At 43.9% G+C, this 12,333-nt stretch overlaps 1 protein-coding gene and 1 long non-coding RNA gene across 4 annotated transcripts; one reads left to right on the top strand and one right to left on the bottom strand.

Annotated features, from left to right (window-relative positions):
• Positions 1–1,224: 1,224 nt before the first annotated feature.
• On the bottom strand, positions 1,225–1,694 carry LOC108518982 (uncharacterized). Its single transcript, XR_001882496.1, has 2 exons — positions 1,632–1,694; positions 1,225–1,467 (listed from the first exon to the last, which is right to left on the bottom strand). It is a non-coding gene; the product is annotated as an uncharacterized LOC108518982 (long non-coding RNA).
• On the top strand, positions 1,694–12,222 carry COA6 (cytochrome c oxidase assembly factor 6). Of its 3 annotated transcripts, none has more exons than XM_017857716.1 (3): positions 1,694–1,930; positions 2,468–2,627; positions 12,082–12,222. In XM_017857716.1, the coding sequence occupies exons 1-3, from the start codon at positions 1,719–1,721 to the stop codon at positions 12,175–12,177; spliced, it is 468 nt and encodes a 155-aa protein (XP_017713205.1). In that variant the 5' UTR covers positions 1,694–1,718; the 3' UTR covers positions 12,178–12,222. The 3 variants fall into 3 exon arrangements, with proteins under 3 accessions (XP_017713205.1, XP_017713206.1, XP_017713207.1); XM_017857717.1 differs by lacking the exon at positions 12,082–12,222 and adding an exon at positions 2,891–3,068 and having other exon boundaries at positions 1,697–1,930; XM_017857718.1 differs by lacking the exon at positions 1,694–1,930 and adding an exon at positions 1,939–2,092.
• The last annotated feature ends 111 nt before the right edge of the window (positions 12,223–12,333 follow it).

The raw sequence follows: 12,333 nt of genomic DNA, 5'->3' as shown, positions 1-12,333 counted from the left end.
TTCCATTTCATTAACTTCTGTTCTTAACATTATTTGTGTCCTTCTATTTTCTGTCTTATTTTGCTGTCCTTTTACTAACGTCTTGAAAAGGGATTTGCAGCTCAAGACTTTTCAGACTCTTCTAATATACTTAATTATGGCTATAAATGCCTCTCTAAGTGCTGCTTTAGTTTCATCCCACAGGTGTTGCTATTGTATTTTATGGTTCAGTTCAAAGTATTTTCTCAATACCATCGACTCTGTCTTTGTTATTCGAGTTGTTTTTACAGCTCTTTATTGATTTCTATCTTAAATGCACTGTAGTAAAAAATGAGAATTATTTCAATTTTCAAAATTTGTTGAGTTGCTTTATAACTAAGTATGTGGTTGACTGTGGTGATGTGTTGTGTCTGCTTTCAAAAAACTACATTCTGATTTTGGTCGTGTTGTTCTGTATATATTAATTGCGTCGTTTGTACATCATGTTATTCACATTTCCTATATTCTTAATTTTTCTCTTGCTAGTCTTAACAATTAGTGAGAAAGGCCTGTTAAAATTACCCAATATGACCAGGCATTTTTTTCTTTGTAATTCTGTCGCTTCACTTTGTTTCATATGTATTTTTCATTAGGTACATATAAATTTTAAATTTAAAACACATTTCCTTTTTAGACTCAGAAGTCATCTAAGACTCTTTCCTTTCATTCCTTTTATATCCCATCAGTCATATTTAAAAGACATCTATATGTAAACCGACGTCAATAGACATGATGTAAAAGAAGGGGGTGGCTCTGGTAAAGCTAAAGTAACTTCGCTATTAGAGTGCATTAACTATGGGGGAAATACTTTCTATATTGCAGAACACATATTTGGTGGTACTTAGCCTCACATCGCCACCCTGAAGTCTGCATATATTGAATTTGGAATGGCTCAAACTGCACTGAGTGCAAAATTGTAAATTGCTTATCTTATATAAACGTTTTAGAACTAGATGGTGGAACAGATGGCATCTATTAAGAGAACGGGGTGCCAAATGACTGACTATAAACACGCTTTTTAATAAAGATTCTGCTGAGATATTAACGCATATTTTCTAAAATTTTTTTTTCTTGTTCATTTTGTTTCTAAGATATTAACTCACGTATTAAAATAACATCTCAAAACATTTGAAGCAACTCTCTTCATCCCTTTTAAAATACCTTGCTGTTTCGGGGTTAAAAAAAAAGCCACAATACAAATAGGGAAATAACAATACAAATATTTATTTTCCCAACTCCCCTGCCATGGGTTCTGGGACGTCACCGCCTTTTTCTGGGGCCCGTTTCATCCTTTTCTTTTAATCCAAGAAGCGATGGTGTTGTGCGCCTGTAGTCCCAACTACCTGGGAGGCAGGCTGAGGTGGGAGGATCTTTTGGGTCCAGGATTTTGAGGCTGCAGTAAACCGTGTTCTCACAACTGCACTCAAGACTGGGCGGAAGAGCGAGACCCTGTATCAAAAACAAAACAAAACGAGAACGTATCGCGGCTCTGCAACACTCCGTCCAGTTCTCGCACTCTCAGGTGCAAATTTCCATACAAAACCCTCGGCTCGCCTTGTCCCGCGGGGCTAGCCCATTAAGGCTTCCGGGACACTCTGTGCGACGATACATACGTATATACCCTGCTTGCCCTTGGAGGCCGGAAGTCAGTCCTACAGAGAAAAGCGAAACAGGAAGTCCCTCCCCTCTTTAGAAAGTGAATGGTAGCCCGGAAGGGTCAAAAGAGTCCGCGATTTCGCCGAGTGAATTGCTTTCTGCGGTTGGGGAGATCTACTCTTCTAGAGCTCGAGCCAGCGGGGCGACCCTGCAGTGGCAGGACTCGGCAGCGCGCCCTCCACCGCCGGTTGGTGGCCTGCGTGACCCTTTCCTCTCTTCGACATCGGAAGGAAGCCAGACGTGGGCGGGCAGAGAGGTCAGCTCGCTGAGGGGTCCGGGCGGGGCGTGCATGGAGTATGGGCCCGGGAGGTCCCTTACTGTCCCAGAGCCACGGGTTCCTGTTGTGCAAAACGGCGTGGCACTCCAGTCACCTGCTTGGTGATTGTGGCCCCTGCACACCTGTTTCTACAGCGCTTAGGTTCGAACAGTAACCCTGTAAACTAGGCACTGCTGTCCCCGCTTTACTGGTGGGAAACGGCCTCGGAGAGAATAAATGAACTGCCCTAAGCGACTGGGACAGAGCCACAGTTCTCAGCCAGGCTTTCTTAGCCCACGCTGCCGCCCCAGCAGGGATCAAATCACACAGTGTGAGATAAGCCTCAAGAGCGAGTGGTCTTATGCTGCCACCGAGAACTGATTGGGTTCAGTTGCATCATCAAAATCCCGAAGCATGGTGTTTTTTTTTTTTTTTTTAGTTTTAAAGGAAGAGGAGATTGACAGTTTTCCTCTTTCCTTACCTTCTCTTCAGATTACAAAGTTCGTTGTTAATCTCAAATGTTATTTTGGCCAACAGCTTCATCCCAGTAGGAATGGCAGCCCCATCTATGAAGGAAAGACAGGTCTGCTGGGGGGCCAGGGATGAGTACTGGAAGTGTTTAGATGAGAACTTAGAGGATGCTTCTCAATGCAAGAAGTTAAGAAGCTCTTTCGAATCAAGTTGTCCCCAACAGTGGGTAAGTCACAGATGTGTTTCTCTTCCCTGTTAAGATACATCGAGCTTATACTGTGAGTGGTAGGCTGACATGAAGCACTCTCTGAGGCATGTCAATTAACAGTTTCTTTGAGGCACAGAGAAAACCTTGCCTGGTAATCCAGCCTTATTTGATGCACGTACATCAGGTAGATCTTTGGAGAATGTCAACTGACACATTAAAGAGCATTGAAAAACACAACAAACGTATGAACAATAACCAAAAAATTCCATTTCATTTCACAGGTAGACTTTTCCAGGATCTTCTGAAGGGGTAGTATTTAATCTTGGGCAGGAGTTGGCAAAATTAATTGGCCTAGAGCTACTATCAGAAATAAAACATTCCCAGTTGCTCACCCAAAATCCTTTAAGTCATCATATACCCAAAATACAAAGAAAGGAGTTTGGTAAGTAGAAGAAAAAAAGGTTCATATGGTAGATTCTGTCTCCCTGACAGGCATTCAAGCGCTGTATTCCCTGCCCTTAGTATGAGGGGGGATTGGAAAGGGGACTATTACTGAGGTTAGTAAGTGGCCATGTGTGCTAAGTGCTTGACATTTTCATCTTCACCAATACCTGTTAAGATAGGTGCTGTTGGCTGGGCGTGGTGGCTCACGCCTGTAATCCCAGCACTTTGGGAGGCTGAGGCGGGCAGATCACGAGGTCAGGAGTTCAAGACCAGCCTGGCCAACATAGTGAAACCCCATCTCTACTAAAAATACAAAGACAAAAAAAATAGCTGGGCATGGTGGTATGTGCCTCTAATCCCAGCTACTCAGGAGTCTGAGGCAGGAAAATTGCTTGAACCAGCACCCGGGAGGTGGAGGTTGCAGTGAGCCAAGATCACACCACTGCATTCCAGCATGGGCCACAGAGCAAGACGTTACTCTCTATCTCCAGAGGAGGCAACTGAAGTTCAGAGCATTGAAGTGACTCGCTTGTTATTACTCAGTGAATGGTAGAACTGTAATTTTAAGGTAGTCCTAACTGGCTAATGTGGGATTTGAACTTGGATTTGTCTGCTTTTTCACTATCTTATGCTGCTCCAAAATATACTGTGTAGTTGGAAAACAGATAATTTTAGAGTTGGGGTGGTTTTAGGGGTTTTACTTTCTCATACCTCAAACCTTTAAGAGACTTTGAAGGAGGCTACAAGAAGGCTGTGATGCAGGGAGGGGTCCGTATTGGTGGCTGAGCTAGGGATGAACACATTGAACAGAAATTACTTTATTTTTCTTTCTTTAATTTGTAGAGACAGGTTCTCAATCTGTCACCCTGGCTTGAGTGCAGTGGCGTGATCATAGCTCACTACAGCCTTGACCTCCTGGCCTCAAGCAGTCCTCCCGCCTAAACCTCCTGAGAAGCTGGCCCCATGCCTGGCCTAACTGCTTTTTTTTTTTTTTTTTTTTTTTTTTTGAGAAGAGCTTTTTCTTCTGTTGCAGCCTGGAGTGGCAGTGGCGTAATCTCGGCTCACTGCAGCTCCACCTCCCGGGGTTCATGCCATTTCCTGCCCTCAGCCCTCCTGAGTAGCTGGGACTACAGGCGCCTGCCAACCACGTCCAGCTAATTTTTTGGTATCTTTTAGTAAGGATGGGGTTTCACCGTGGGTCCCTTCAATCCTTCCTGGACTCGTGATCCGCCACCTCGCCTCCCAAAGTGGCTGGGGGATTCGGCCATGGACGCCACCACGCCCAGACCACGCCCAGCCACCTGGCTAATTTTTAAAAATATTTTGTGAAGACAGGATCTTAGTATGTTGCCCAGGCTGGTCTCAAACTCCTGGGCCCAAGTGATCTTCCCACCTTAACCTCCCAAAGCACTGGGATTAACAGGTGTTGAGTCACCACATCTGGCCAGACATTGCTTTAGATGAACTCTTCATCTGTAAAACCAGCCTGATACAGCCTATCGCATGGGATTGTTATGAAGACAAAATACATAACTTGACATGTAAACCGATAACTGATCAATATGGGACTCTGATTGAATTAGATAATGATTCCAGCAGAAAATGTTGTACATCTGTAGTTTTCCTATTAGACAGATGCATTGAGAGGAACTCCAGGTTAAAGCTGGAGTTCCCCTTTGATCCCACTTTTATCCTCTCTCTCCTCCTGAAACCCACTGCTTTTTCTCCAACCTGATGGCTCCCACTCCCACACTTCCAGGGCAGCTTCCAGTCTGTGTGTCAGAAAGGGTTTTTACAGCCAGCCATTTGGTTCTTGATGGTACATCTCTCCCACTCAAGCAGACTGGGTGCCATCCCCTGAGGCCCCAACCTCTCTCCGGGTCACTACGTCGTAGTCACCGCTAACATAAATTGAGTACATCCTCTCTAGAGTCTACACACTTGAAATGTGTCATCTATCTTCTTTATCCTTCATGGAACTCTCTTAGCAGTTTTATAGGTAAGGGCACATTGACATGAAGTCACTTGTAGTTACAGAGCCTGCATTTGAACTCAGTAGTCTGATTCCAGACCCCACATACTTTTCCCTGTGTCCACTGTGCAAGAACAGGATCCGTGAAAATAGCTTGCACAAGTCTCATGTTGTTCTAGAAACTGAGTTATAATTCAAGTCTACTTAAATACAAAAGCTCTGTCTCCTTGGGTCCCTTTACAGTTCTCTCACCCAGTTTCTTCATTCATGTCTAGCAGCCACCACTCTTTGGAATGCCTTCCTGTGAGTGTGTTAAATGCCCATGTTCATTAGAGCTCCTTTCTCTGCTACTCACTCGTCCAAGGCAATCCTGTTTACAGCCATGGCTTGAAGTCCCAGCTTATGTGTTGATACCTATGTTAGCCCAGGCTGTCATAACCAAATACCTTACAGAAATTTATTTCTCACAGTTTGGGAGGCTTGAGATCTGAGATCAGGATGCCAGCATGGTCAGTTTCTAATGAGGGCCCTCCTCCTGGCTTGTAGACAGCCACCTTCTTGCTGTGTTCTCACCCAGCAGAGAGAGAGAGAGAGAGAGGTCCAGTCTCTTCCTCTTTTTTTTTTTAAGACAGAGTCTCACTCTGTCGCCCAGGCTGGAGTACAGTGGCGTGATCTCAGCTCACTGCAACCTCTGCCACCTGGGTTCAAGCAATTCTCCTGCCTCAGCCTCCTGAGTAGCTGGGATTACAGGCGTCCGCCACCACACCCAGTTAATTTTTGTAGTTTTAGTAGAGGTGGGGTTTCACCATCTTGGCCAGGCTGGTCTTGAACTCCTGACCTCTTACCCGCCTCGGCCTCGCAAAGTGCTGGGATTACAGGCGTGAGCCACTGCACCCGTCTCTTCCTCTTCTTATAAGGACATTAATCCCATCAGGTTAGCAGGGCCCACACTCATGACCTCATCTAAACCTAATCACCTCCTATAGGCCCCACCTTCAAATGCCATCACATTGGGGCTAAGGCTTCAACATGGGAATTTGGGAGGGGCATGAGCCTTCAGGCCATACAGTGTCCAAAGGTGCGTCTCCAGCCTGGCCCTTTCTCCAGCTCCAGAACTGCCTTTCTAGCCACCTGTTAGCTTCCAGTTGGAGATGCATGAGGACCAACCTTGATGTCTGCATATACAAGAATGAGGTCTTCCCCACCTTGCACCCAGTAGGCCTCCTCCCATGCTTCCAGCTTCAGTGAAAGACACCAGTATCAACTTAGGACCCGGGCCCTGGATGTCAACCTTGACTGAATTATTGGAGTGTTCTCGGGAGGGAGACTAGATAAGTCAGGGCTGTGAGCTCAGCTGCTGTCCAGCTTCAGTCTGATCCTTCTGGAAACTCTGGAGTGTGAATTGCACCATAATTAATGACTTTTGTGCCTGCCCGTCATTGGCGTTGGCTGAGGGGCAGGTCTCTGGAGAAGGGGGCAGCCATCTGGTGTTAGCAGCCACTGTCCAGCGCAGCAGGGAGTAGGTACGTGGGTCTGCAGAGGGAATCTGGACAGAGACCCAGTAGTGGCCATAATCCCACCTGTCCAGTTGCAGGCAGCATGAAGCCACCACAGCACCCCCACATGGGGTCTGTACCTATAAAACTCACCCGTAGAACTGCAGAGCTGAGTGCAAGCTCTCCACAGCGAGTCTTGCTGCCAGCGGGTGAAGGAAAGGAATGACTGTTCATCATCAGTTCAAGTACTTGTCTTGTCCAGGGAAGGAGTATTATAGTTAATGGATCTAGAGTGGAGACTCATGTTCCCCTTGTGACAAGAAAAGTAACACATTCACATGTTTTATAAAAAGAGTATTTATTAAAGAAAAGTTCAAGAACACATAGCCTGCCCATTTTAATGAAATGATACAGAAAAAAATCTCCCAAATATAGATGATGGCCCTCCTTCAGCTCTACTGTCATTTTTTTTGGTCCATATCCTGTTCATTTAGTCATTCCACAAATATATTGAGCACCTCCTATGTGCCATAGGAAAATACAGCAAGGAAAAATAGACTAAGTGCTCAGCCCTCTTGTAGCATACATTCTAGTATGGGGAGAGAGACAAGTAGTAGAATTAAAAGAATGTTATATGGTGATAAGTGATAGGATGAAAAATCAAACAAGGGTACAGGTTTAAGTAGGATGGTCAGAAAAGGTTTTATTTATACAGAAACTATTTTCACAAAGTTAGGAAAAAGTCAGGCAACAGATAGGCAGATACCTGATGACGAGGATTCCAGGCAGAGAGAATGAAACAGCCGAAAACCTGCACTGATGGGCCAGCCGCAGAGGCTCATGCCTGTAATCCCAGCACTTTGGGAGACTGAGGCGGGCAGATCACCTGAGGTCAGGATTTGAGACCAGCCTGGCTAACATGGCAAAACCCAATCTCTACTAAAAATACAAAAATTGGCTGGGTGTGATGGTGGGCGCCTGTAATCCCAGCTATTTGGGAGGCTGAGGCAGGAGAATTGCTTGAACCCGGGCGGTGGAGGTTGCAGTAAGCTGAGATCATGCCACTATACTCCAGCCTGGGCAGCACAGCAAGACTCTGTTTTTTTTTTTTTGTTTTTTTGTTTAAAAAAAAAAAAAATGTGTTTAAGGGACAGGAAGAATAGTAAAAGTTAGAGCCAAGAGATGGGAGGCCAGGGAGGTACTTTTAATTTTTTTTTTTTTTTTTTTTTGAGACTGGTCTCACTCTGTTGCCCAGGCTGGAGTGCAGTGGTGTGATCTTTGCCATGTTGCCCAGGCTGGTCTTGAACTCCTGGACTCAAGCGATCTGCCCATCTCAGCCTCTCAAAGTGCTGGGATTATGATGTGAGCCACTGTGCCCGGCCATGGTTGGTGCTTTAACTCTTAGTAATACAGAAAGCCATTGGAGAGTTTTGGGTTTAAGAGTGAGGAGGGAAATGAGGCCATGAGAGGGATGACAATCAGTGGAAAGGTGGTGGGACTGATGGGCTATTGGCATTAAGTCCAAGAGAGAATGTTCGTAGGGGTTGGAGAATGGGATTCTCACAATTGGAATTATGGAAGAGTTGTATTTGTTATGAGGACAAGATATAAGCTTTGATCCTGGGAGTAAGGTAGGTTGGAGGATGAGATCATTGAAGAGGTCAAGGAACTGAGAGGCCATGGTATTGAAAAGATCAGTATGCGGACATTGAAATTACCCACGAGTTGTGACCTGAGTATTGTTGGAGAAAATAATGGTGTTTTAGTCCGTTTTTTTACTGCTATAAAGAACTGCCTGACACTGGTTAATTTATAAAGGAAAGAGGTTTAATTGACTCACAGTTCAGCATAGCTGGGGAGGCCTCAGGAAACTTAGAATCATGGTGGAAGGTGAAGGGGAAGCAAGGCACCTTCTTCACAAGGCGGCAGGAAGGAGAAGTGCCAAACAAAGGGGGAAGAGCCCCTTATAAAACCACCTGATCTTATGAGAACTCACTCACTTTCACGAGAACAGCATGGGAGAAACTACCCGGTGATTCAACCTTCACCTGGTCTCTCCCTTGACACGTGGCGATTATGGGGATTACAATTCAAGATGAGATTTGGGTGGGGACACAAAGCCTAACCATATCAGATGGTGACCTGCAAAGCTGTAGACGACTGTAACAAAGAAGGGAAGCAGATAATATAGTAAATTATTCCCATTGACTTCTGCAGCATTTGACAGTGATAGCCCGTTTCCCATTTACACCCATTTTCTTCTGCAACACTGTTCTTTCTTAGTGCATAACTGAGTTATTTCTCCGCCTCCCCTTCACTGTCGGTTCTTTGCTCGCTGTTCACCTGTACTCTCTTTTCAAGTATTAGCTTGTCAAAGTCCTACCCAATTGCCATAGAATAAAAGCTGAAAAGTTTTTCCAGAGATATGTGTGCATAAGTGTGGGGAGGCACACGGGAGGGCAAGAAAATAGAAATATCTTTTGAGTGCGTTCTGAATGAGACCCTTTGTTTTTGTTGCCTTTAATTTTCATTCAGTCTTGTGAGGTACTGTTGGATCTGTTTTATACAATAGGAACTAAGGCTCAGAAAGGTAAAATAATGTCTTAGACCAGCCAACCAGTAAAGTAGTAGAGAGAGGATTTGAATGTCTATGATTTCAAAATCTGGATCTTTTATTTAGCTGATGTTACAGCCACGAAATAAAGATAAAAATAGTACCACTAAATTGGGATTTAGAATGAATAATTCTATCCCAAAACACCAAAAATACATGCTTATTACAAAATAAATATGCCATACAACTGATATGCTAGCTGTTACAAAAACAAATTAGTTCTCTCTAGTACTCACATATCTATTTTATAGCACTCATCAGTGTGACTTGTATAATGGTCCTATTGAAAGTCTTCTGGGATTACAGGCGTGAGCCACCACTCCCAAGGCAGGTGGATCACCTGAGGTCAGGAGTTCGAGACCAGCCTGGCCAACATGGCAAAACCCTTCTCTATTAAAAATGCAAAAATTAGCCCAGCATGGTAGTGCGTGCCTATAGTCCCAGCTACTTGGGAGGCTGAGGCAGGAGAATCACTGGAACCCGGTAGGCAGAGATTGCAGTGAGTTGAGATCACGCCACAGCACTTCAGCTTGGGTGACAGAGTGAGACTGTGTCTCAAAAAAAAAAAAAAAAAAAAAAGTCTCCTACTCCTAAATTAGGAGCAGGGATCAGGCCTGTCATTCTAGCATCATCTAACAAAGTTCCACAAACAGAGCAACCAGATATCCAAGATCTGTGATCTTAATATCAAATTCACATATTGTCTTTTTTTCTATAAAACTTTGAAATGTCTCAGAGATCCCAGTATTTTGGCATTCACACTACTGTCCCGGGTCTTATTCAGTGGTTTAGAGACCACTCGCTTATGTGTATACACTATTTCTCAATGAATCCTTCTTGATTCATTAGCCTTTTAGAGAAAGGACCATGTGTTGAGGGTCTGAGGCTGTTTGAAAGAGAAGGTGAGGGCTAGGGAGGAGAGCTTTCCAGGCAGAATGTGATAATATGCAAAGGCATGGAATCAGGATGCACAGGAAATGAGCATGGGGTAGTTCTGTAGGACAAACAGTTCAGTGACTGCTGGTAAATTCAGAAAGGATGGACATGTGGCCTGGGATGAAGCCATCAGTGGCCTTGTTTGTCTTACAAACCTTAAAGGCAATATGAATACCTTGAAAGATCTTCAAACAAGCAAATGACCTGATCAAATTTGGGTTTCAGAAAGATTATACTCTGGCGGCCTGGGACAGGTGGATTAAGGATGGTTGAGCCTGGAAATAGAGAAGCCAGTGAAAGAGCTGTTACAACAACCCAAGTGAGAAATGATGAGCGTTTGCGCTGGGGCAGTGAAGAGGAGAGAAGAGATCTAAGTGTCTAGGTGGATGTGATGTGTTCATTGAAATAGGTATTAGAGGAGAAACATGTTTGGAGAGGAGCAAAGTTCTGGACAAGTTGGGACTGCAGTATCAGTAGGACCTCTAAATGGCATTGTCTTAGGCAGCTGGAGATGTGACAGGAGATGTAAACATCTATTAATTTGTCACAAAAACGTTAAGGGCATTGTCCACTTCTTCCTTTGGTATCCTTTATATAACGTCCATCCTAGCCCAATCAGCCGGAGACCACCAGGGATGAATCTGTAGTCTGATTTGTGAATGCTTATAACCAGGAAGACCACACACCAGAGGAACTGTGGGCATCTCACCAATAAAGAAAAAGAGAGTTGTTGGAAGTTTAGGGGAAGAATGGAGTTTAGGTAAAATTTAAATGAAATGGTGTTTTGACAGCCTCAGTACAAAGCATAGGTGTCATCATCAGCTCTGGATTGAAAAATGGACCAGGGTTTTCTTCTTTGAAGTTAAAAGATGGAGTGTCATGTTCATGTTGAGAAATGTTATTTGACATTCTGAAGCTGAGTTGGAGATCAAGGCTGCTTCTGTGTCAAGGTGCCTTAGATCTTCTAGACAAAAGTGGGATGTTTCCTTCTTACAGGTAAGACTTCAAACAGCAAATTTCTAGTACTTGATGATTTTAGAGAACAAGATTTCTCAGTGAGTAAGAAAGCAGTAGTCACTCAAATAACGGATCTATTAGCACACTCCGTGGCTGTAGTATGCCCTCGGGAGACATGTTTCCTTTCAGCTAACTTTGTGTGTCTGTTATCCCAGCTTGATTGATACAGGGCAGGGCAGATTTTTACATTTGCAGTCCAAGCTAATTTTTACTTACAAGCACCACTGAAATATTTAAGAATTAAATCCTAAGAAAGGCTTTTAACAAAAGAACTAGTGTTTTGTAGTCTGACAATGAAGATGAATTTAGAGTTGGTAAGAAAAATGGTCCAGGCTCGGCATGGTGGCTCACGCCTGTAAATCCCAGCACTTTGGGAGGCCTAGGCAGGTGGATCACTTGAGGTCAGGAGTTCGAGACCAGCCTGGCCAACATGGCAAAACCCCATCACTACTAAAAATACAAAAAAAGTAGCCAGGCATGGTAGCAGGTGCCTGTAATTGCAGCTACTTAGGAGACTGAGGCCAGAGAATAGCTTGAACCTGGGAGGCAGAGGTTGCAGTGAGCTGAGATTGCGCCACTGCACTCCAGCCTGGGTGACACAGCAAGATTCTCTGTCTCAAAAAAAAAAAAAAAGAAGAAGAAAGAAAAAATGGTCCAATGTGTTCACATCTGAAGCCTTCTGACGTACCTGAGAGCTCTCTGTGGCCTCGGAACTTGCCTGCAAGCCTGACCTGTGTGCACATGGGTCCATTTCTTGAGAAGGTCCCTGGGTTATTCAAATTCTCAACATGGTCTAAAACCCAAAAAGGATTAGAAGTCACTGGTCTACACTCTCCTCAGAGACGTATTCATCAAATGCCTCAATTGAAAATGATTCTAGAATATAAATCACTTAAATTTATGTTGAATAATGTGTTACATTTAAATCTGTGCTTTTACTTATCTAAGCAGCATAACTTGCCCTTATTTCAAATCCTTTTTTTTTTTCAACAGATAAAATATTTTGATAAAAGAAGAGACTACTTAAAATTCAAAGAAAAATTTGAAGCAGGACAATTTGAGCCTTCGAAAACAACTGCAAAATCCTAGGCTATTCATAAAGATTGAAAGTCTTCTTTCTGGACATTAAAAAAAGCTCCACTGACTATGGGACAGTAGTAGTTTAAATGATAGTGAACCTCAGTACTTGTTCCCTGTATCCGACACTTGATAATGAAGATGATCAAGAACCAGATCTGTGAAGAA

This window comes from Rhinopithecus bieti, unplaced genomic scaffold (genome assembly GCF_001698545.2).
Source record: "Rhinopithecus bieti isolate Rb0 unplaced genomic scaffold, ASM169854v2 scaffold_46259, whole genome shotgun sequence".
NCBI lineage: Eukaryota > Metazoa > Chordata > Mammalia > Primates > Cercopithecidae > Rhinopithecus > Rhinopithecus bieti.
Note: the sequence above shows the minus strand (reverse complement) of the source record. Positions and strands in the feature narration are given on the sequence as shown.